The sequence below is a fragment of the Vipera berus genome (genome assembly GCF_964194415.1).
Source record: "Vipera berus genome assembly, chromosome: 2".
NCBI classification, from domain to species: Eukaryota; Metazoa; Chordata; class Lepidosauria; order Squamata; family Viperidae; genus Vipera; species Vipera berus.
In genome coordinates, this window is record NC_138203.1 from 263,633,213 (window position 1) to 263,655,498 (window position 22,286).

Sequence of the window (22,286 nt, forward strand, 5' to 3'; positions counted from 1 at the left end):
AGCGCTGAGGCGGAAGGGGCGGAAGTCTCTGGGCAGAGAGATTTTGGAGGGAGACTTCGTCGAGATACTCTTCCCTTCACCCTCCTTCTCGCCGCTATGGCGGCTGGGAGTCTTTCTCGCGCCCGACTTCGGCATCTCCGGGGAATACGCGGCGCCACTCTACCCTTCCTGGCGACCTCCGAATGGGTGTAACCCGGAAGGAGCTTCTAGAACCGGAAACTCCCCCAATAATCCCCCCCCCCGTTTTTCTCCAGCGCCCCCTCCTGGCTTGTTTTTTCCCCCCCTCATTCATCATTTGTTTCTCCACCGTCCATAGATCTTAGCTTCCTGTACCCTTTTCTAAGCACCATCAGGCTCCAATTCCCCCCCATCCTCGTTACTTGGGACATCGTTCTCGCTGGGCAGAGAATTCCCTCAAATTCCTCTTTTTTTTTTTGGTCTTCGCCTTCCCTCCGCAGGTGGTTCACTTCCATAATCTCGTCTGCAGTAGCTACCTTGTCAGCCTGCATTGCCCTATCAGCCCTTCCTTTCTGATTGCCCTTTGTTTTGAAATAACTTTTGTTTTTCCACTCTATGGATTCTTCCCAGTTCAACGGTGCCTGCAATGATAATAACTCCACCTCAGCAAGATTCCTGGCAGTGAAGAGCTGCTTGTCTCCAGGATTTATGTAGGGTAAGATTTTTTTTGCTTAGGATAACGTAATGTCATTCCCTCATCGGTTCTGCAAAATTGTTAATGTCGCTCTTTACATGCTTGCATCTGTCATGTTTTCTTTCTTTTTTTCTTTTTTTTTCCCCAGGCCCAGCAACACCATGTCTGAACTGAAAGATTGTCCCCTTCAATTCCATGATTTCAAGTCTGTGGACCATCTCAAAGTGTGCCCACGCTATACGGCAGTACTGGCCCGTTCTGAAGATGATGGTATAGGCATTGAAGAGCTTGACACGCTACAGTTAGAGCTTGAAACATTGCTGTCATCTGCAAGCCGCCGACTTCGGGTGCTGGAGACTGAAACCCAGGTCAGATGGTAATCGAGCCCTCATAGAAAGGCCTTTCAGCTTGAGTCTTGCAGTTACTGTTCTTTATTTAATTGATCACACAAAGTCCTTACATCTGTGAAAGACGAGTCATTTTCAGAAAGCAAGAATATAGTGAAGTCTGTTATCTAGATGGCATTTGACTCCATTTTTCTAAACTATTTAGAAAAGCTAAACTAGTGTAGTCTTTAGATAAAGGTCACATCTGGCTCGGGATTGTGTCCTTATGTTGGTGCTGGAGGATGTTGTGTCACAGTTAGCTGAGGAGTTAGCTTCCCAAATGGTGACAGAAAAGAACAATTGTAGCTCAGATTTGAACTGTGGGGCCCTTGGTGCCTCTGAGCTTGGTTGCTTTCTTGCAGATGTTTCATTACCTAATTAGGTTAACACCATCAGTGCAAGTCTAGTCTAGCACTGATGATGTTACCTAGTTTGGTAGCATGCATCCCATGTGCATTTGGCTCAACCACACAAAACACAGAATTATAGGCAAACTATTGTTCTGTTCCATCAGGGCTCTTGTGATGTTAGTAAGAATTCCGTAATGCAGCAGTTCTGCCAATGAACCTCTTTGCCGATTCCTCTTTCCAAGACAGATATAGGTACCTTGCTATGTGACCTTTTAATCTACCCTTTTTTAATCTACCTTTTTTTTATTCTCATCAGATCTTGACAGACTGGCAAGACAAGAAAGGAGACAGACGATTTCTGAAAATTGGCAAGGACCATGAGGTGGGTCCTTCTATCAAACATAGCAAGCTCAAGAAGCAGAAGCTAGATGTGAAAGGAAGCCACAGCACTCCAGGACGGCCCAAATCCAAGAACCTGCAGCCTAAAATTCAAGAGTATGAATTCTCAGATGATCCAATTGATGTGCCCCGTATTCCTAAAAATGATGCACCTAACAGGTAATATGAAAGTGATTGCTATCATCTTGTCCATTATCACCATAAGTATCAACATTATGAAGCACAAAGAAGGAATAGGTGCATAGTTCAGTAAATAGTTACAGCAGGAATGGGCAGCCTCCAGCCTTATATTCAAAAGAGGTGGCAGGAAAAAAAATGGGGCCGCTAAACATATCGCCCCCCCCAGTTTGCCATCCCTTGTCTTAATAATATCTGGCAATTTATTGGCCCTCATTACATGGACTGCACTATCAGACTAAGTGCTCTGGGCTCTCCACATGTTGCTCTTCAATTCCCATAATCCCCAATCTCAATATGACTTGAATCCGAGGCTCTTGACTGGGAAAGGCTGTGTACTGCTTGTGCCGACTAGGAAAGATTCTAGCTTCTTGGTAATCCAGATTTTAATGTGATATTTTAGACCAGGCATGTCAAACTCACGGGCCAGATGCATCATGCCGAAACCGCGCCCACCCCATTGCCGGCAATGGGGGGAAAAGTTGCGATATGTGACGCAACGTCACGTAACATCACGAGTTTGACATGCCTGTCTTATACTGTACTGTCGTGTTGCCTATTATAAGCAATCTTTCTAAACTATGGTTCTGTTTCCTTCTTAACTGTTTGTGTTTATAGATTCTGGGCCTCAGTGGAGCCATACTGTGCTGACCTCACCAATGAGGAGGTTCGAACCTTAGATGATCTTCTCAAGCCACCTGAAGATGAAGCTGAACACTACAAGGTAAAAAAAAAAAAGCAGAAGCATTTCATTCAACCTGCCCTAAATTTGGATTGAGTCTTAATTCTCCATATATTCCTCATGTTAAACTGTTGTATGGTACTTACTTTGGATCTAAGACAAACTCTGTATCAGGTAAAACCATAGGACTAAAAGGCTGTTGGCAGTTCCAATTGGCAAGACCAAGTAAGAGACAATAAGTGTTGCAGTTCGATATTTGAAGCACAACAGATTCGCCATTTCTGACCTAGAGGTTCATGGCAATTGTAATTGCTAAAATGTGCGTGTTCTGTTGATTTGTCCCAATATTTTCTGTGAGTCAAAGCTTTTTAGTTGTTCTCAAGCAATAGGTTTTTCTAAGAATTTTAAACAGTAGCATTTCCAAATTTGGATGGAGGGAAGAACCTTTTTCTTTTTAAGAATTCCACAGTTTACAAAACTGAAGAAAAAGTCTCTTGTCCATATGTCTAAGGAGATTCTGAGTCATCCAGGTCATGGTTGTCCCAAATGTGCTTTTTCAAAAGGTAGCTGGACTTTTAGTTTTTCCTTGAAAAAGGTTTTGTTTCTCATCCAAGAAGCTTCTTCAGTTCTGACTGAATGGTGGAGGATGGAAGGATTTCTATTCCTTGCAGTCATCTGGTCGTTAGCACTCTCTCTGAGAGTCGATGAGGCCACTTGGAGGTTTATCTGTGCCCTCAGGGTCGCCTGAATAGTGCAAATGGTTGTGGAACTGCTGAAAGGACGGTAAACAGGAGATAGATGGTGTCATATGCCAACACAATCCTTTCAGCAGTTCCAAAAAAAGGTTCCACACCCATTTGCACTATTCAGGTGACCCTGGGCTCCAGTGATCCTGGGCTCCAAGATCACTGCAGATGGGGACTGTAGTCAAGAAATTAAAAGACGCTTGCTCCTGGGGAGGAAAGCCATGGCAAATCTAGACAGCACACTAAAAAGCAGAGACATCACCCTGTCAACAAAAGTGTGTATAGTCAAGGCTATGGTCTTCCCAGTTGCAATGTATGGCAGTGAAAGTTGGACCATAAGAAAGGCTGAGCGCCAAAGAATTGAAGCCTTTGAACTATGGTGCTGGAGAAGACTCCTGCGAGTCCCTTGGACTGCAAGGCGATCAAACTGGTCAGTCCTGGAGGAGATCAACCCTGACTGCTCTTTAGAAGGCCAGATCCTGAAGCTAAAACTCAAATACTTTGGCCACCTAATGAGGAGGAAGGACTCACTGGAGAAGAGCCTAATGCTGGGAAAGATTGAGGGCAAGAGAAGAAGGGGACGACAGAGAATGAGGTGGCTGGATGGAGTCACTGAAGAAGGGGACATGAGCTTAAATGGACTCCAGAAGATGGTAGAGGACAGGAAAGCCTGGAGGAACATTGTCCATGGGGTCACGATGGGTCGGACACGACTTCGCAACTAACAACAACAACAACAACAAAGGTGACCCTGAGGGCTCAGCTAAACCTCCAAGTGTCCTCACCGACTCTCAGAAAGAGTGCTAACGACCATATGACTGCAAGGAATAGAAATCCTTCCATCCTCCACCATTCAGTCAGAACTGAAGAAGCTTCTTGGATGAGAAACATTTCAAGTCCAGTTGCCTTTTGAAAAAGCACATTTGGGACAGTCACTTGTCCAACTTTTATCTCCCACTTCCATTCCCCTCAGTGCTTCTTAATCTCTCTTGTAGAATGATAAAGGGAACCCTGCTTGTTCCATTAGTGGAACTGAGGGCCTAAGACTAGGAGAGTTACAGGTCAGAAAAGCTTGAGATTTTATCCCATGTTTGCAACAGTGGGATTGCTGCGGAAAGAAATGCATTTGGTACTCTTTTGGCCCTGATCTTTGAGGCTACCTGTCTGGAGAAAACATGTTTTCCCGGTTCCATTTTATTTTAGCTATCTCTTTTTAATATCTTCTCTGGCTTATCTTGAGGAAGTTCGATCTACCCAGACAATGGAATGACATTCTGAGCCGTGATGGGGAATGAAGGGTTTTATTCTCCCACCTTAGCTGTAAAACTGCTTAGCTCCGTTAGGGAATAAGAATATTGTGCTGTAATCATTTCAAATGGAAAATTTTGGAAGGGAGGAAGAAGAGTTGAATTGGACGGAGACAGCCCAATTAGAATTAGATCTGAGGGAAAAAGGGAAAGCATTTGGCTACATGTACGTATCGAGACACAGTTGAATTGTTTGGGGATATTTGCCTTTCTGGTGTCTGAGCTGGCTCTCATTGATGCCTTGTTGTTCTGTCCTTGTAGATCCCACCCTTAGGAAAGCATTACTCCCAGCGCTGGGCCCAGGAAGACCTGATGGAAGAGCAGAAAGATGGGGCTCGGGCTGCAGCTACTGCTGATAAGAAGAAAGGCATCTTGGGACCTCTGACCGAACTGGACACTAAAGGTATCCTGAGCTATTCTGTGACATCTTTTCCAGAGTGGAAGATGCCATTTTTTCTAGAAAGCTCTGCTAGTTTAGTTGCAGAACCCAGGCTTTGCGAGTAGTCCTCACTTAATAACAGTAGTTAGGAGTGGAATTTTCATTTGTTAAGTGATAGCCATAAATTACGATGTCAGATGTCCATGTCACTTAGCCATGGCCGTCTTGGCAGTTCCTAGTTATTGTCGTTAAGCAAATCAGCATGGTCATTAAGCAAGGGTCTTACATAACTACAACCTCCAGTTTCCTGCAGGCTTCCCCATTGACTTTGATAGTGGAAAGCTGTCAGGGAAAGTCACGAATCATGACTATGTAACTGCTGCAACAGTTGGTAATCCAGGCTGGTTGCTGAGTACCTGGCTTAAAGGTAAAGATAAAGGTTCCCCCGCACATGCATGCTAGTCGTTTCCAACTCTAGGGGTCGGTGCTCATCTCCGTTTCAAAGCCGAAGAGCCAGCGCTTGTCTGAGGACGTCTCCGTGGTCATGTGGCCGGCATGACTAGACACCAAAGGGGCACGGAACGCTGTTACCTTCCCACTGTAGTGGTCCCTATTTTTCTACTTGCATTTTTACGTGCTTTCGAACTGCTAGGTTGGCAGAAGCTGGGACGAGTAACAGGCGCTCACTCTGTTACGCGGCACTCGGGATTCGACCCGCCAAACTGCCGACCTTCTGATCGACAAGCTCAGCGTCCTAACCCACTGAGCCACCACGTCCCTTGTACCTGGCTTATGATTGTGTAATTGCAGGAGTACCACAACTTTTGGAACTTTAAGGACTGATCATGAGAACCACCCATTTGGCGCCGTAGTAAAGTTCAAATGCTTGCTGAACAAGTAGTAATTAACCAAGGACCACCTGTGTAGGAAAAATGGTGAAAATTGGTAGCCCTATTGGTAACTTCAGCTCCTTGCTTCTGGGAGCTATCATTTAGCAAATACGGGAAAAAAATATCAAGAGATTGCTTTATCTCTGCTTTATGTGTTTATTAGCTCTAGACCAGTGTTTCTCAACCTTGGCAACTTTCAAGGCGTCTGGTTCTTCAACTCCAAGAATTCCTCAGTCAGTGATGTTGAAATGAAGCCTGATTGAGATTATTTATTTATTTATTTGATTTGTATACCGCCCTTCTCCCTAAGGACTCAGGGCGGTGAACAGTGACATAAATATCAAATGCACAAATACAGATATTGAAAACATTAATGTAGAAGATAAGTTACCTTAAAACAATAATTACAACAGAACCCGTCAGACCAGACCGGATTGCTCAGACAGATAGGTTTTTAGGTCGCGTCGGAAGGAGCGAAGGTCGGGAGCTTAGAGGTTTATAGACTGGAACCGGCTGTGTCGGTTCCTTAAAATTAACTTAAGTGTGTAGAATAAAGCCAGTCCCTTCCGATCTGTTGGTTTCATTTTCTTTTTTTTTAAATAGCATGATGGGAATTCCAGAATTGCTCACCGCAAAGGGACACATTTTGGCAACAGACGTTGTGACTTGTCCTTCCTAGTTCTCATTTACTCCTTTGTTCCCTCCAGATGTTGATGCTTTGCTGAAGAAATCGGAGTCCCAGCATGAACAGCCAGAGGATGGGTGCCCTTTTGGACCTCTCACCCAGCGCCTTCTGCAGGCACTTGTGGAAGTAAGGAATGAGGGGGAAAAAACACAACCAGCTGGCTTCTTCAGCTTCAGCAGGCTCATATTTTCTGGGGGAGGACCTGTTGAAAAGCTGTACTTTGGTCTCTGCTCCTTTCCCTTTCAATCTACCTTTCTCCCTCTCTCTCTCCCCCTCCCTCTCTCTCCCTCCCTCTCCCTCCCTCCCCCCTCTCCCTCCCCCCTCCCCCCTCCCTCCCTCTCCCTCTCTCCCCCCTCCCTCCCCCTCTCTCCCTCCTCCTCCCTCCCCCCTCTCTCCCTCTCCCTCTCTCCCTCCCCCCTCTCCCTCTCTCCCCCCTCCCTCCCTCCCTCTCCCTCCCTCCCCTCTTCCTCCCTCTGCCCCGCCCTCCCCCCTCTCTCTCTCCCCCTCCCTCCCTCCCTCCCTCTCCCCCTCCCTCCCTCCCCCCTCTCCCTCCTCCCTCCCCCCTCTCTCTCCCTCCCCCTCCCTCCTTCTCTCTCCCCCTCCCTACCTCCTCCCTCTCTCTCCCTCCCCCCTCTCCCTCTCTCCCCCCTCCCTCCTTCCCTCTCCCTCCCTCTCCCTCCCTCCCCTCTTCCTCCCTCTGCCCCGCCCTCCCCCCTCTCTCTCTCCCCCTCCCTCCCCCCTCTCTCTCTCCCCCTCCCTCCCTCCCCCCTTTCCCTCTTCCTCCCTCCCTCCCCCTTTCCATCTCCCCCCTCCCTCCCCCCTCTCTCCCTCTCCCTCACCCCCCTCTCTCTCTAGGAGAACATCATCTCCCCCATTGAAGATTCCCCAATTCCTGAGATAGCAGGCAAAGACTCTGCAATTGACGGTGCCAGCACTTCCCCTCGGAGCCAGAACAAGCCCTTCAGGTGAGCATAGCAATTCTTTCCTTTTTGAAGACATATTTCATTCCTTAAAACATTTCTCCCATTCGTGTTCAGCTGAATGCTCATGTCCCGTTCATGTTCAGGAAGCACTACAGAATGTCAGTGGAATCCTAAGCAGATCCGTTTAAAGTAGTTCCTGCTGAATTTCACGGAGCCCTTTTTGCTTGGAATACAAAGAACGCCGAACTTGCCTGCCTTTCGTAAGGCCTTCGGGGCAGTGGGTGTTCCTGTCTGATGTAATTCGTTTTGGTTGTTGCCTTGGTGGAATATGTAGGGTTTTGTTACATTTTTAAGACGGTTTACTTCACATTTCTTGTTTAGTTGCTCTGAGTCATTTTTTTTTTTAAGGGTGGGTGGCTGTCTAAATTAGCAGCAAAATAAATAAATGTCTTATGTGGCTTTGAAAAAAATCTAGACTTAAGTAACTGAAGAAAGGTAGTGTGCAAGGAGAATAAGCGCCGAAAGTAAAGACCAGATTTGATGGACTCCATTTGCTCAGGGTGTCTGAGGAACTTGGGGACTGACGTTTGTGAAAGTTAAAGCAAATAAAATATTCCTTAAAGCTAAACAAGGTAAAACGGGCAACCTGCTGCCGTGCTGGAAATCTGTGAAGGAAAAGGCAACACAGAGGGAGGAATAAATTGCCCAGCCAAATGCTAAATTCCACAGAAGAGCAAGCAAAACAGGGAGTTATACTGAAACAAGCAATGCAAAGAAATTGAGGGTGACCGTGAAGCCTGAAGGACAAGAGATCATTTAAGGAAAGCATAGAGATGAAGTCAAGCACAATAAACAAACAGATAAGGCAAATAAAAGACAAGGCAAAGATCAGCTGGAGAAAGAAGCTATGAAAAAAACCACGAAATTGTTGTTCTCCCTCATTTGATGATGCGTACAAAGTTACAAACACTGAATTAGAACCAGAATTCTGAAAAACGAAGTTTAAAAAAAATCCAGAAAAAGTTTGCTGGTAACAGCTAGATTGATCTAACCATTTAAAACCTTGCCAGGTGATGCAGTTAAAGTGATACTTACAGTGTGTATTCAGCTGTGGAAAACACAGCAGTAGCCAAGGGACTGGAAAAGATCAGTTTATATTCCATGACCAAAAAAGGGCAGTCTTAAAGAATTAAACAATTGCGCTTCTCTCAAAACTCTGCTAAAATAATACCCGAGACTTTACGACCTGGACAATGCCTGGAATGAGAATCTCAGATGTACAGGCTAGATTCGGGGAAATCACGGCTTTCAAGATCAAAATGTCTGCATTGGTTTTATTGATCACATAAAGGATTCTTCTGATTGTGCAAACCACAGCAAATTGTGAAGAGTCCTTGAAACGTGGGTGTGCCAGGCTGCCTCATCTGTCCAGGGTAGAATTTGTCTGATGATCAGATATCAGTTAGAACAGACTATACCAGGGGTAGGCAACCTCATGGACTTCAACTCCCAGAATTCCTGAGTCAGCTATTTCTGACTCAGGAATTCTGGGAGTTGAAGTCCATGAGTCATAAAAGAGCCGAGGTTGCCTACCCCTGGACTATACAAATGGCTCAGAACATGAAGAGGAGTATGCTAAGGCTGTCATCCTTCCCTTTCAATCCACCTTTCTCCCTCTCTCCCTCCTTCTCCCTCCCTCCCTCCCTCTCTCCCTCCCCCTCCCTCCCTCCCCCTCTCCTTCTCCCTCTCCCCCCCTCCCTCCCTCTCCCTCTCTCCCTCCCTCTCTTTCCCTCCCTCCCTCTCCCTCCCTCCCCCTCTCTCTCTCCCTCCCTCCCCCTCCCTCCCCCCCTCTCATTCAAAGTGATGACAGTCACTTTTAAGTTCTGTATAGAAAACATCATGTTAAATAGAAATGGTAACTAAACCCTAACAACCTCAGATGAGTTGATAGAAGGAATGTTTATGGAATCTCTTGTTGACAACAGAACAAACAGCTGGTCTGCTGTTTGCTGTTTTTTAAAAGCTGCACTAATGCAAGCCCAGTGCAGAAGATGAAATACTGGCTGACTTTTATTTTCCTAAGCCCAAAAGGAAGTCACAGGAATAGTGACCGGTAGCCATGAAACAAGCTTGGAAGTCACTACTTTTGGAGCAAGTGCCTGGGAAAGTTCGGCCCTCAGAAAGACTGTCTGAAGAAAAACAGATGTTTTAGATTGTTATGCAGAACATTGTTGAAAATACTTTGGACATCCAAAAAAAACAACAACCCAAAACCAAAACAAGACATGGTGAAATAAAACCAGACTAGCCAATGGATGCTGTAATCAAGCTTAAAAGTTTTTCGGACAAGCAACAATCATCAGAAAAGATTACAATATTTGGAAAAAAAAATCAAAAGTCCGACAGTCGACTAGATGCTGTGGCTGACAAAATAAGCAGGAGCGTATAAGAAATCAAAAGAAGCAGTTTATCGACAGCCGGTCCTGGTGAATTGCCATCCAGAGGCTCACAAAGAATCAAGTGGGCAAGGAAATAACCGAAGAACAAAAAACTGTTGGCGCATAGGAATGATAGTAAATTACATAAAACAAATCGGTATTATATTTAATAAAAAGATAAGAATACTTGAAAAAAAATAATAATAATAGGCAATGAGAGGATAGTAATACTGGCCTTCAGGTAGTGAATTTCCGGAAAAGTTCTGTGGCTCGGCGCTTAATGACACTGAGCTTGTCAGAAAGCTTGACAGCCCGGATTTGAGACCTGAGCACCACGCAACGGGGTGAGCCTCCCCATTCCTTGTCCCAGCTCTGTCCACCCAACGCTTCAAAAAGTATGCAGACGCAAGTAGATAAATAGGTACCACTTCAGCGTTGTGCCTTTGGCGTATAGCCGCGCTGGCCACACAACCAGGGAAAATGTCTTCAGACGACGCTGGCTCCCTAGGCCCAAGAAAACCCAGAGATGAGCACCATGCCTAGAGCTGGACATGACTGGACGGGGGAAACCTCGACCTTTGCAGAAGGTGGAAACATACGGGCCAACAGATGGAACAGTTTTGGGAGAACTGTTGATGTCATAGCCAAAGTTGCCCAGGAAATGCCAAAACCCACTTCAGCTGCTTGGTGGAATTTACTAGCCTTCCTTTCCCTTCAGTAAACCACCATTTTTATTTTCCTGCAGCCCTGGGCAAGTGCCTGGAAGCCGATTCATGCTGTAAAGAGCCTTTTCATAGGTGTGGGAAATATATAGAGATTGTTTAAAGTGGCTACTTGAGGATGCTGCCTCAAGAGGGAAGAGCGTCAGGCGGGAGCCGGCAGGGCAGTCCTGCACACGCACGCATTCCCCGGCTGCTAAGGAGCACTCCTTAACAGCCGGGGAGCGTGCGCGTGCGCAGGACTGCCCTGCCGGCTCCCGCCAGACGCCAGCCTGCCCTGCTTCCTCCACAGTGAGAGGGGAGGGCGTGCCTTCCCGGGCTCGCTGATTTTCCGGCGTATAAGACGACTGGGCGTATAAGACGACCCCCCAACTTTTGAGATGATTTTCATGGGTTAAAAAGTCGTCTTATACGCCGGAAAATACGGTACTTAAAGAAGAAAACTTTAAGTTGTGCCAGAGCTTTTCCCCCCCACAAACCGTGCTGGCTGTTAAAATGTGTTTAAGGAACACGGAATATGTATGATGCCCAGATTCCTAGTGTAGGTACTCCTTGACTTAACAACAGCAACTGAGCCCAAAATGTCTGTTGCTCAGTGAAACATTTGTCAAGTGAATTTTGCCCTGTTTTATGACCTTTCCTGCCACAGCCGTTAAGTGAATCGCTGCAGTTGCTGAGTTAGTAACGTGCTTGTTAAGTGAATCTGGCTTCCCCCGTTGATTTTGCTTGTTAGAAGGTCACAAAAGGCGATCCCGTGGCCCCCTGGGACACGGCAGCCGTCATATGTACGAGTCGGCTGCCAGGCATCTGAATTTTGATCACATGACCTGACGGATGCTGCAGCGGTCCAAAGTGTAAAAAAAAAAAAAAGGTCATAAGTCACTTTCTTCAGGGCCATCCTAACTTTGAATGGTCTGTAAATTAACTGTTGTAAGTCGGGGACGTACTTGTAAGGCTGCTTCTGTTGTCTTGTCCTCTTCAGCGTACCCCACACAAAATCTCTTGAAGGCCGCATCAAGGAAGAGCTGATTGCTCAAGGGCTGCTGGAGTCAGAGGACCGACCGGCCGAGGACTCGGAGGACGAAGTGTTAGCCGAGCTGCGGAAGAGACAGGCTGAACTCAAGGCGTTAAGCACACACAACCGGACCAAGAAAGTTGAGCTGCTCAGGTGAGATACAGGCGACAAGTCTGCTCCTCCTCTCCTTTGTTCTCGACTTACAACTTGAGCCCAAATTTCTCTGGCTAAGCGAGAAAGTTGTGAAGTGAATTTTGCCCCGTTTTAACAATCTTCCTGGTTAAGTGAATCACTGCAGCTGTTTAAATGAGTCGGTTGCCTAGTGTCCGAACTTCGATCACGTGACCGTGTGCGGGTGCTGCAGTCGTAAGTCACTTTTTTTCAGTGCCCTTGTAACTTTGAGCCGTCACTAAATCAGGGGTGTCAAACTCGCAATGTCACGTGACATGGTGGCGCAACGTATCACGGCTTTTCCCCCTCATTGCCGGCAGTGGAGTGGGCGCGGTTTCGGGCATGACGCATCCGACCTGCGTGCCGGCAGTTTTGACACCCCTGCGCTAAATGAACTTAAATGTAAGTCGAGGACTTAAGCGGTAAAGTCCGAGCAAGGAGGTGAGGATCCAGAGATGACTCAAGAGTTTTGTTATCCTTACAGGCTGGCCAAAGAGGAACTTCACAGGCAAGAGCTGCGGCAACGTGTGCGGATTGCTGACAACGAAGTCATGGACGCTTTCCGCAAGATCATGGCCGCCCGGCAGAAGAAGCGCACCCCAACCAAGAAGGAAAAAGATCAAGCTTGGAAGAGCCTCAAGGAACGCGAGAGCATCCTTAAGCTGCTAGATGGTTAATGCTACAAGACGCCTGGCCGAGCTTCTCCGTTTGAGCCATAACGGAGGCCCCAGCTTAAGGGGAGATGTCAGCCGCAGATGCAGACTCTGTAGCAGCATCCTCACTGGTTTGTCATCACTCCTCTTGCTGTATATTCCAGCTGAGACTCTGGACAGGTTGGCTTCCAGCAGTGTGCCTTCTCTTTCTGGGGGTGGCTTTGAGCCCTGTGGTGTGCTGTGAAATGAGCACCCGGGATTGCTTAAAGCGGCAGTCCCATTTGGAAGGACAATTATGCTGTGGCACCAAGGCGAGACGGAGCAAAATCTATACTAAGTCTTGTGCACCAAATGCCGAGTTTCAGGATCTGTCAGCAGCATAAACTGGAACAGATGGTGGGTCGTTCTTGAAGTTAGATTTTTATTCCATTCCCCCCCCTTCCTACGGCTCTTCCTTTATTGGTGTTGAGGAAAACAGCACCTGGAAAGCGATAGGCACAAGGAAGGCCAAGTGTGGGAGCGTAATTTCTGAAAGGCCTGTCTTTCCTTAAGTTTGGGAACGAGTTATTGACTCTGTGGCTGCGCCAGATGTATCTCATCAGCAATTAGGACTGAGCTAAGATGAAACAGCCAGGGAAGTTCCGAGGCAGGGGTAGAATTGTTGTTCTACGGGCGGTTTAAGTAGATGCCTGTTGTATCTGTAGAACTGTAGAGGGAACGGCGTGCCTCCTTCTGCATTTCACCATTCAGACGTGGTTACAATCCAAACTCTTATCAAAGGATGAGGTCTGCGCTACTTGGATGGACATATTTTTGCTAGGCAGCTATGATGTCTTCACTTCCTATTTTGCTCATTGTCTTCCTGTGATGGTGTTGAGGGTTGCGCGTTCCCCCTTCTAGCTCCGTAGAGTTGAGGGAAAGGAGTTGTCCTCCATGCAAACAAGCCGGGAAAGGCTAGTGGGGTCCTGGGGCAAAGGACTGAGCATTTGGAACATTCAACGGTCCAAGGAAGAAAAAAGGATTGAGTGTTTCGGTGGAACCGGCTGATTGACCCAGTCTCGCCCCATGTAATTTCCAGAAACGCTCAATTCATCATCGACATTGCAGATGGCTAGAAGTGCGGTTAGGAAACACAAGGTAGGGTGATAGTGGGAGGAGAGATCCCTTCCTCCTCCAGAATCCATATTTTAACCCAGCCTCACTCAGAAACTCCCAAGAAAGGGAGAAAGTAAGCTGGGAAGAAGCCTAACCAAAAGTCTTTTGTTAAAAAGAGAGGAAGAAGCCATTCACAGGCAGGGCAATGAGCCACTGCGCTCCCGTGGTTCTTTCCTGCAAGCTGCCTATGGGCTGAACCCATTTTGGGAGCTCTTTATTCCCACCAGCCATTTGGCAGGCAAACTGTACGAAACATTGGCAGACTTTGTGATAAAAAGAGCACAAGGGCGGGACCAGGCCATCTGCGTCCTCTTCCTCATGCGGGTACGGATAAATCGTTGCCTCGGGAGCCTGCTTGTCTTCATCAAAACAGCCACGTGTGTGCAGGTTTAGTCTGCTTGCCTGTCCATCTCTTCTTCCTTGATCAATTTCACCTTCTGACCTCGGGCTCCTTTTGTATTCTTGACTGTTCCAGGATGAGTGTGTTCACTCTCGCTGAAACTGATCACAACACAGTGCTGGTGGGAGGGGGAGGGGGAGCAAGTAATGTAGCACTGTTGATAACCAGTTGGAGAAGAGGCTTGAGCAGATGTTTGCATTTGCCTTGGATTATATGTATGTTGTATGGATTATATATATGTTGTATGGACAGACTTCTTCCACCACCAGCTTCTTCAAAGACTGACTGATCACTCCCAGTTTTCTTATTATTTCATCTTATACAATGTCTTTTTTTTTACCCTCTTCCCTGGTTTGGAGTCCTTTTTGCTTCCCTGTTTACCAGCAAGTTTCAACATTCGGTCCATTGTTTAAAGACTCTTCAAACTCCATTGCTTTGGAAAAAAAACAAAACATAAATGGCTTTAGGGGTAAGAGCCAGAAAACAAACTATAGGTGCATGACGAAAAGTAGAAGAGCTGGCATTTGGAGAAAAGATCAGAATCGTCCCCAAAGAATGAATAAATCCAGGAGCAACTGGTGACTATGGTGTGTCTGATTTCTTTCCCCCAAATTCCTTGGGGAGGGGCTGAGAGTTTGTGGGGCGGGGTGGTGTTGCACGGCAGTTGAATGGCTGAATGTCTAGTTTCACATGACGTGTTGACTCGTTAAATATTCTGTGCGGGAACATCGGGTATATTGAACTAAAAGCTAATCAAACTGGTTGGGTTTATACAGTACTCTAAAGCAGGGGTTCCCAACGCCCGGTCCATGGACTGGCACTGGTGCGTAGCATGCCAGAAACCAGGCCATGCAAACAAATGAAGTCCCATCTATGGGATGCAGGGAGCATGCAAAACCACACCCCCTCCGGTCCATGGAAAAACCTCTCCATGGAACCGGTCCCTGGTACCCAAAGGTTTGGAGGCCGCTGCTCTAAAGCAACTCACAAAGAGTTAAAAGTGAAGTTAATACATGGGGGTGGGATGTGGCTGTTTAGCTGCCTGGTGATCATAGTCAATTTAATAAACGAACATTGATTTCCACATAACAGGATGATTGACTGTTGAATGATTATGTGCCATCAAGTCGTTTTCAACTCCTAGCAACAGCATAGATTTTTCTCCATGACGATCTGTTCCTCACCTGTTCTTTCATGTCTGCCAATGGTGCATTCATCGCCACCGCAACTGAATCTATCCATCTCGCTGCTGGTTGTTCTCTTCCACCTTTCCTTAGGATTAGAGCCTTTTCCAGAATGTGTCTGAAGTAGGATAATTTGAGCCTGGTCATTTGTGCCAGGAGTGAGGAGTCTGCATTTATTTCTTCAATGATCTATTGGTTTGTTTTCTTGGCTGTCATAACAGGCTATATAGGGACTGTGAAACGTTTTGTCTGGAATATTGGTTTTAAGGAACGTTCCACAAAACTATTTGCTTTCCTGTGTTCTCTAAGACTGAAACGATTGGCACAGAGACAGACGTGACCATGCAGAAATGGGGATTGTCACATACATTTTGCTGTTGTGCAGTATGATTATATTGGAAAGATGCAAAAAGGACAAAAACAAGATACTCTTACCTATTCCAAAATAATTCAAAGAGATAAATTCTCAAGGCATCACTCAGGATTAAAAGCAGAGTGGAGTAATGTTTTTTTGGCAGCTTTACAAATTAAAAGGCAACAGGAAAAGAAATTGTAAATTGTACAGCGTAAACAACATTTCTGTTTAAGTTCCATCCTGGACACTTCATATTTTTTAAATCTCAGTGTCCTGTCTTACCACTTTTCAATCTCTATATCTAAGAATTATCATTTAAAAAAATTCATTAAGCTTCACTGGACAATTTTCTTTCTGCTCTACAGAATATTTCTAGTTTGTACCCTCCAGCTTGTATCCTTCATTTTCTCTAAGGTCCTCTTTCATTAGTCTACTCTAGCCTAATAGCCTGCCAAGCAATAGTCTAGTAGTAGAAACTTATTGTGAGTGTAGAATTGATAGGAAGAAGAGCCAGACGTGTTACTCTGAACTGGAAGACACAAGATAAATAGTAAAAAATAATAACCACTGTGTAAATGGATTCAAGTATTTGAGTTTTGCAGTCAGGCACCAAGTGGCTTTCAATGTTGGTTGTGATCTCTCTTAAAATATGGGAGAATTTGGTGGAGATAAGCTAAAAAAAAATACAAGGAAGATTACTGAATTTCAGCTGATCTTAGCTAGAGACACTATAACTCACTTGGCACCGTTATGTTGGGACTACAACTCATGGTTTTCAACCAATGCTGGAAGACTGGGATAGATCCGACACAACTGGAGGATGCTAAAGTGAAGAAAGCTATACTGCTCTACAAGGATCTAGATCAGGGGTAGGCAACCTTGGCTCTTTTATGACTCATGGACTTCAAGTCCTAGAATTCCTAGAATTCCATGGCTGGCTCAGGAATTCTGGGAGTTGAAGTCCATGAGTCATAAAAGAGCCAAGGTTGCCTACCCCTGATCTAGATATTGGTAGCTACCAACTCTCAGCTGATGGGTCTCTCCTGGTAACTATACCGGTTGGAGAGCTGGCCTGCCCAGTCCAGCTCAGGCAGGAAGGCAGTAAATTCCAAATACAAGCACAGTCCTGGGTTGAATAGCTACCGGTTAAAAAAAAGCGGGGGGCCGGGAAGAGAGAGAGATGAATCGGCAAAATAAAAAGAATCCCCCAAGCTAATTTTCCCGCGTAGAAATTCATCCCTGCACCAAAACCTCTACGGAAACCGTACAGAATGCTTTCGTTTTCCCCAGATACATCTAACTTTCCGCGAAGGTTTTGGCAATCTGAAATTCCAGAAAGGGAAGAAAAAGTAAGACGCAGCACTCCTCTGTAGAAATCAGGTCCCTCCCTCAAACATAATTTAGGTACATATTATCATATTTGGTGGACATGTGATAAAGTAAAGGCTTATTGGGGGGAAAAATACATGCTTGGCTGGAAAAAATATTAGGAGAACATGTAGCATTTAATCTCGATTTTTTTTATTAGGTATAGCACCAGAAAAGACTAACAAACAAAATTTATACTTGGTTTTACACATATTGTAACTGCAGCAAGAATAAGTTACGTGCAAGGCTGGAAAAATGAACAAATACCGTCAGAAGAGGTAATAAAGAAGATATTGGAATGCGCAGAGATGGACAGATTGACCATGAGACTAAAAGACAAAGAAGAATCAGAATACTATAAAAGCTGGAATTTATTTTATACATGGTTGGAAGAGAGAACCAAAGAGTAGAATTTGTATATGTATCAGCGTGTTATGAACCCAGCTCGCATGTTGTTTGAAAAACTAACATATGTATGTGTAGTTTAATGAAGAGAAGGGCGAGGGGGTGACATGATAGCAGTGTTCCAATATCTCAGGGGCTGCCCCAAAGAAGAGGGAGTCAAGCTATTCTCCAAAGCACCTGAAAGCAGGACAAGAAGCAACGGATGGAAACTAGTCAAGGAGAGAAGCAACCTAGAACTAAGGAGAAATTTCCTGACAGAGCAATTAACCAGTGGAACAACCTGCCTCCAGAGGTGGTGAATGCTCCAACACTGGAGGTTTTTAAGAAGAGACTGGACAGCCATTTGCCTGAAATGGTATAGGGTTTCCTGCCTGAGCAGGGGGTTGGACTAGATGACCTCCAAGGTCCCTTCCAACTTTATTATTATTATTATTATTATTATTATTATTATTATTATTATTATTATTATTATTATTATTATTATTATTATTATTATTATTATTATTATTAATTTGCAGAGAGAAAAATAACAATAAAAACTATATATATGTGTGTGTGTGTGTGTCAAGTATTTGTCAAGGCTTTTTGAATGCACCTTGCTAATTAACTCTTTCATTCCTGTTTTGGCCTGACTCAAGGCTTATCCACAGGATATAGTCAACTTATGACAGCTCATTATTTGTGCAAATTATTCAAATTGCTAATAAAGAATTTTGGGAGGCTGAGATGATCATTTCGAACTCTTTATGTTCTCATCAGTCAGTCATACCCTTTATCTGAGATTCGAACCTGGGCTGATTATATATTAGGCAGTTGTTTTAACTTCCTGATATATATATAAGAAATCGGGTCCCTCTCGCTGGAGTGCGAGTCTAAAGGAGAGCGGCTTGGCTTTGCAAGAGGAGGCGAGCCGAGAAAGCGAGCCAGGGCCGCAGGGGGCGAAGTTCCCGCGCCGTCCCTAAATCCAAAGGTTATTCAGGTCCGGGGCGGGCAACAGGCGGACACGCGCTTGCCTGAATTTATGAATGGAGCCGTCTTGGCATGCCGCCCCACCGGCGCTTCCTCCTCCAGCCTTAGTTAATTTGTGTTTAAAGCCCGTCGCCGGGCCGTTCCCGCCCCCCGGGGCCGCCGATTGGCTCTCTTTGGCGGCCTGACTCCGCCCCCTCCCTGACTCTGACTCCTGGCGGGCGGCTGGAGAGCCAGGGCAAAGGCGAGGAGAGAAGCGGGAGCGACGCTTCCTTCCAGCTCCGGACACCACAGGGCGGGGAGGGGCGGGGCGGGGGTCGCAGGGACTTCTCCCGCCGGAGCCAGCCTTCCCGGGAAGCCGCCGGACGGACCTCCCGTGCGCGATCCCCTCCTCCTCCTCCTCCTCCTCCTGCCCGTAAGTGAGCCTGGACAGATTGGCAGGGATGGAGCGGCGACTGCGTGGCATTGTCCGTCTGGATCGGCTGCTTCTGCCGCCGGCGCCTGGGCGTCTTTGCCGGCGGCAGCTGCCTCTTTGTGCCGCTGCCGGCCGCGTACGGCGGAGAAGCAAGCGCGCGTGTGTATCTGCCGTGCCGGAGAGTTCCCGTGTGTGTGTGTGTGTGTGTGTGTGCGCTTGCGTTGGGTCCGCCTGCCTTTGGCTTCTGCTGGCGGCCGGTGGGAGAGACAACCCTGCGGGTTGTGGGTCCAGCCGCTTGGCTGTAAGGATTGCCCGTCCAGGCCATGCGGGTAGAGGGTGGGTGGTGGACTTGCCCCTCCGCCCATTCCTAAAGCCCAAGAGCTCGAAAGGGCTATGCGTGTCTTCCCTTTAATTCTTGGCCGGTTGAATTTCGCTTTCACACGTTCTTCAAGCTGAACGGCTAAGGCTGGCAGGGACGATCTTCGTTTCCAAGACTGCTCCTCCGTGCTTCTTTACTTGAGAGTTAGCCCGACTGAAACGGCAGGACCTAACGGTTGCAGGAGCCCGGGTTTAGGGTGGCGGCTTGTGCACTTGTTCCCTCTTGGTTAGTGGCAGTTCTGCCCTCTCTTGACGCCTCCCCTCCCTCTTCTCCTGGCATGCTCGCCCGCCCTGTGACTGTGCCCTGTGTATGGGTGGTGGGCATAGGCTGGCACCTGCATAAGTGAGCATTGGCTTGCAGCGAGGAGCAGGCAACCCGCTGCTGCGCTCTCTGTGTTTAAAAGGAGGCTCCCAGGAGTCCCTGCCCACATGGCCAATGCAGAGATTATGGGGAGTGTGGCGTGCCTGTGTGTGCGAATGAAAAGGGCAGCAGATCGCCTGAAATGTTTAGTTGATTTTGACTTGATGCAACAAAACCTGTACTGGATTCCGTATCAGGCGACTGATAACTGGCCCTCACCTCCATTCTTCCTGCTCACGCCTGGGTACATATTATTTCTTTGAATGGGTTGGCTATCTGTGGGCTTTGTGGAGACCAAACTCTGTACATACAACATGAACAGGCTTCCTCTTTTTGGTTTCTCTACACCTGGGGGTGGGGTGGGGGGCAGGGGGAGGTGGGCAGAGAAAGCCAGATCCTTTTCTTTGAATTGACGGGTTGGTCAATATGCTAATGTTCATCTACTGATTTTTTTATTTATTTGGAAAGATGCACCTGAGTAGGAAAATATGGGTTAGAACTTGGGTTTCGTTAGCATCTGTGTCTGTGTACAGGCATACAGGGTGTTTGTGTGTGTGTGTGTGTGTGTGTGTGTGTGTTCCTGTAAAGGTAAGCCTGTGATTGTCTTAACTCCTGCCTGTCTTTGGATGTGCACATTATATAATTGTTTTGTAGGTTCTGCCACTCTTATGAGTGCTGTGCATAGCTTTCTTTCTACCACAGTATTCCCTCTTTTGTGTTGCCTATCCCATCTCAACATCCTCTAATTCAACTGCAGCTCTCCCACCCAGCTGGCCGGGATATGATGGATTTTGTAGTCCATCACACAGGTCTACCTGGGCAATCATCACCATGTGGGCATATTTGAAGCCTTGGCATAGAATCTATCTTTGCAGCTCTGTTTCCTCTCCTTATTCATAGTGAATGTTAATATTTTCTTAATTCTTCTTTCAAAGGTGACAAGACTGGAGTTTGTCACATTTAACATTTCTTTGGCTAAGGGGTCTCCTTGTCTCAGTGCACTGAGACAATGCTCTAATGAAGACAATGGAAAAAGGATTGCTAATGCTAATCACCAGATCGATAATGTAGATTATGATGATGGAGAGCTTCTCAATTGTGCTTGCATTGTCATAATCATACTTTTCCCCTCCTTTTTTGTTTTCTGGGGGAAAATTGTGCTCAGTACTGTTCTGTTTAGCATCTGTTCATCTAGCGAGATGTTGCAGTTGTTTGGCTGCTGCTGTTGAAAATCAAAAGGTTAGTCAGCTCCAGGAATGTCCACAGACTAAGGTAAAATAATAATAAGATGGTGGTTCTAGCCCAATACTCAAAGCCCTTGCCCCTTTTTACAGTACATGGACTTTGCATATGATGCACAGAAAGGGGCAGGACTTCAGTCACACAATCAGGCTGCTATCTAGACTTTTTTTTTTTTAACCACCTCCCGTGGACCCCTCGTGAGCAACTTCTGGTCATTTTGCTCTACCCTATGGCTTCAACCAGAGATAGACCAGGAACTCCCCTTTTCAGCTTTTTCTAGACCAGCAGGCAGTAAGTCAAAGACGACGCCTCTTTCACATCCCCAACAACAGGTACTGTGCAATGTGGATATTTATTTATTTGTTTATAATAATAAGAAAGTTGAAAGGGACCTTGGAGGTCATCTAGTCCAACCCCCTGCTCAGGCAGGAAACCCTATACCATTTCGGACAAATGGCTGTCCAGTCTCTTCTTAAAAACGTCCAGTGTTGGAGCATTCACCACTTCTGGAGGCAGGTTGTTCCACCGATTAATTGTTCTAACTGTCAGGAAGTTTCTCCTTAGTTCTAGGTTGCTTCTCTCCTTGATTAGTTTCCATCCGTTACTTCTTGTCCTGCCTTCAGGCGCTTTGGAAAATAGGTTGACTCCCTCTTCTTTGTGGCAGCCCCTGAGATATTGGGACACTGCTATCACGTCACCCCTCGTCCTTCTCTTCATTAAACTAGACATACCCAGTTCCAGCAACCGTTCCTTATATGTTTTAGCCTCCAATCCCCTGATCATCTTTGTTGCTCTTCTCTGTACTCTTTCCAGAGTCTCAACATCTTTTTTACATTGTGGTGAGCAAAACTGGATGCAGTACTCCAAGTGTGGCCTTACCAAGGCATCGTAAAGTGGTATTAACACTTCACATGATCTTGATTCTGTCCCTCTGTTAATGCAGCCTAGCACTGTGTTGGGTTTTTTGGCAGCTGCAGCACACTGCTGGCTCATATTGAAGTGATTGTCTACTAGGACTCCGAAATCCTTCTCACAATTGCTACTATTGAGCAAGGTACCACCTATACTATACCTGTGCATTTGGTTTTTCTTGCCTAAATGTAGAACTTTACTTTTTTCACCACTGAATGTTTATTTATTTATTTGATTGCCATCTCATCTTTCCCTTAGGCATTCCAGGTGGCTTATATGAGGATCTCCACAACGCTATATTCTCACAGGAACCCTGGGAGGTAGGCTGGGCTGCAAGGGGACCCAAAGTCCACACAACTACCGAGCCTTAGCATAATAAGGAAAATCTAACACAGTACAGATCAATTTACATGAATGAATAGGGCTGCCCGACATGCAGGTGCGACTCTGGGCAGCTAATATTGGATAAAAATCAAGCCCAGAAAATATCCAAGCAGAGAACAACAAAAGAAAACAACATAGCAAGTCTGAAGATAAACATTCTCTTAACCTTTGTGGAATGGTCTCGTATAA

At 46.2% G+C, this 22,286-nt stretch overlaps 2 protein-coding genes across 4 annotated transcripts in view; both read left to right on the forward strand.

Annotated features, from left to right (window-relative positions):
- The first annotated feature begins 47 nt into the window (after positions 1-47).
- Positions 48-22,286, forward strand: part of TADA3 (transcriptional adaptor 3) — a 701,258-nt gene continuing 679,019 nt past the window's right edge. Inside the window, exons 1-9 of one of the 3 annotated variants that reach the window (XM_081320138.1) lie at positions 48-673; positions 801-1,020; positions 1,705-1,946; positions 2,583-2,688; positions 4,961-5,102; positions 6,676-6,779; positions 7,509-7,618; positions 11,716-11,901; positions 12,404-14,693. In XM_081320138.1, the coding sequence (XP_081176264.1) occupies positions 814-1,020; positions 1,705-1,946; positions 2,583-2,688; positions 4,961-5,102; positions 6,676-6,779; positions 7,509-7,618; positions 11,716-11,901; positions 12,404-12,596 (1,290 nt within the window). In that variant the 5' untranslated portion in view covers positions 48-673; positions 801-813 and the 3' untranslated portion in view covers positions 12,597-14,693. Of the gene's footprint in view, positions 1,021-1,704; positions 1,947-2,582; positions 2,689-4,960; positions 5,103-6,675; positions 6,780-7,508; positions 7,619-11,715; positions 11,902-12,403; positions 14,694-22,286 lie in introns of those variants that run through there. The other 2 variants (XR_014025446.1, XM_081320137.1) reach the window with 2 other exon arrangements.
- CAMK1 (calcium/calmodulin dependent protein kinase I) overlaps positions 21,972-22,286 on the forward strand; it is a 41,862-nt gene continuing 41,547 nt past the window's right edge. The window contains exon 1 of the mRNA XM_081320176.1: positions 21,972-22,033. The gene's annotated coding sequence lies outside the window, so the exon portion shown is untranslated. The remainder of the gene's footprint in view (positions 22,034-22,286) is intronic.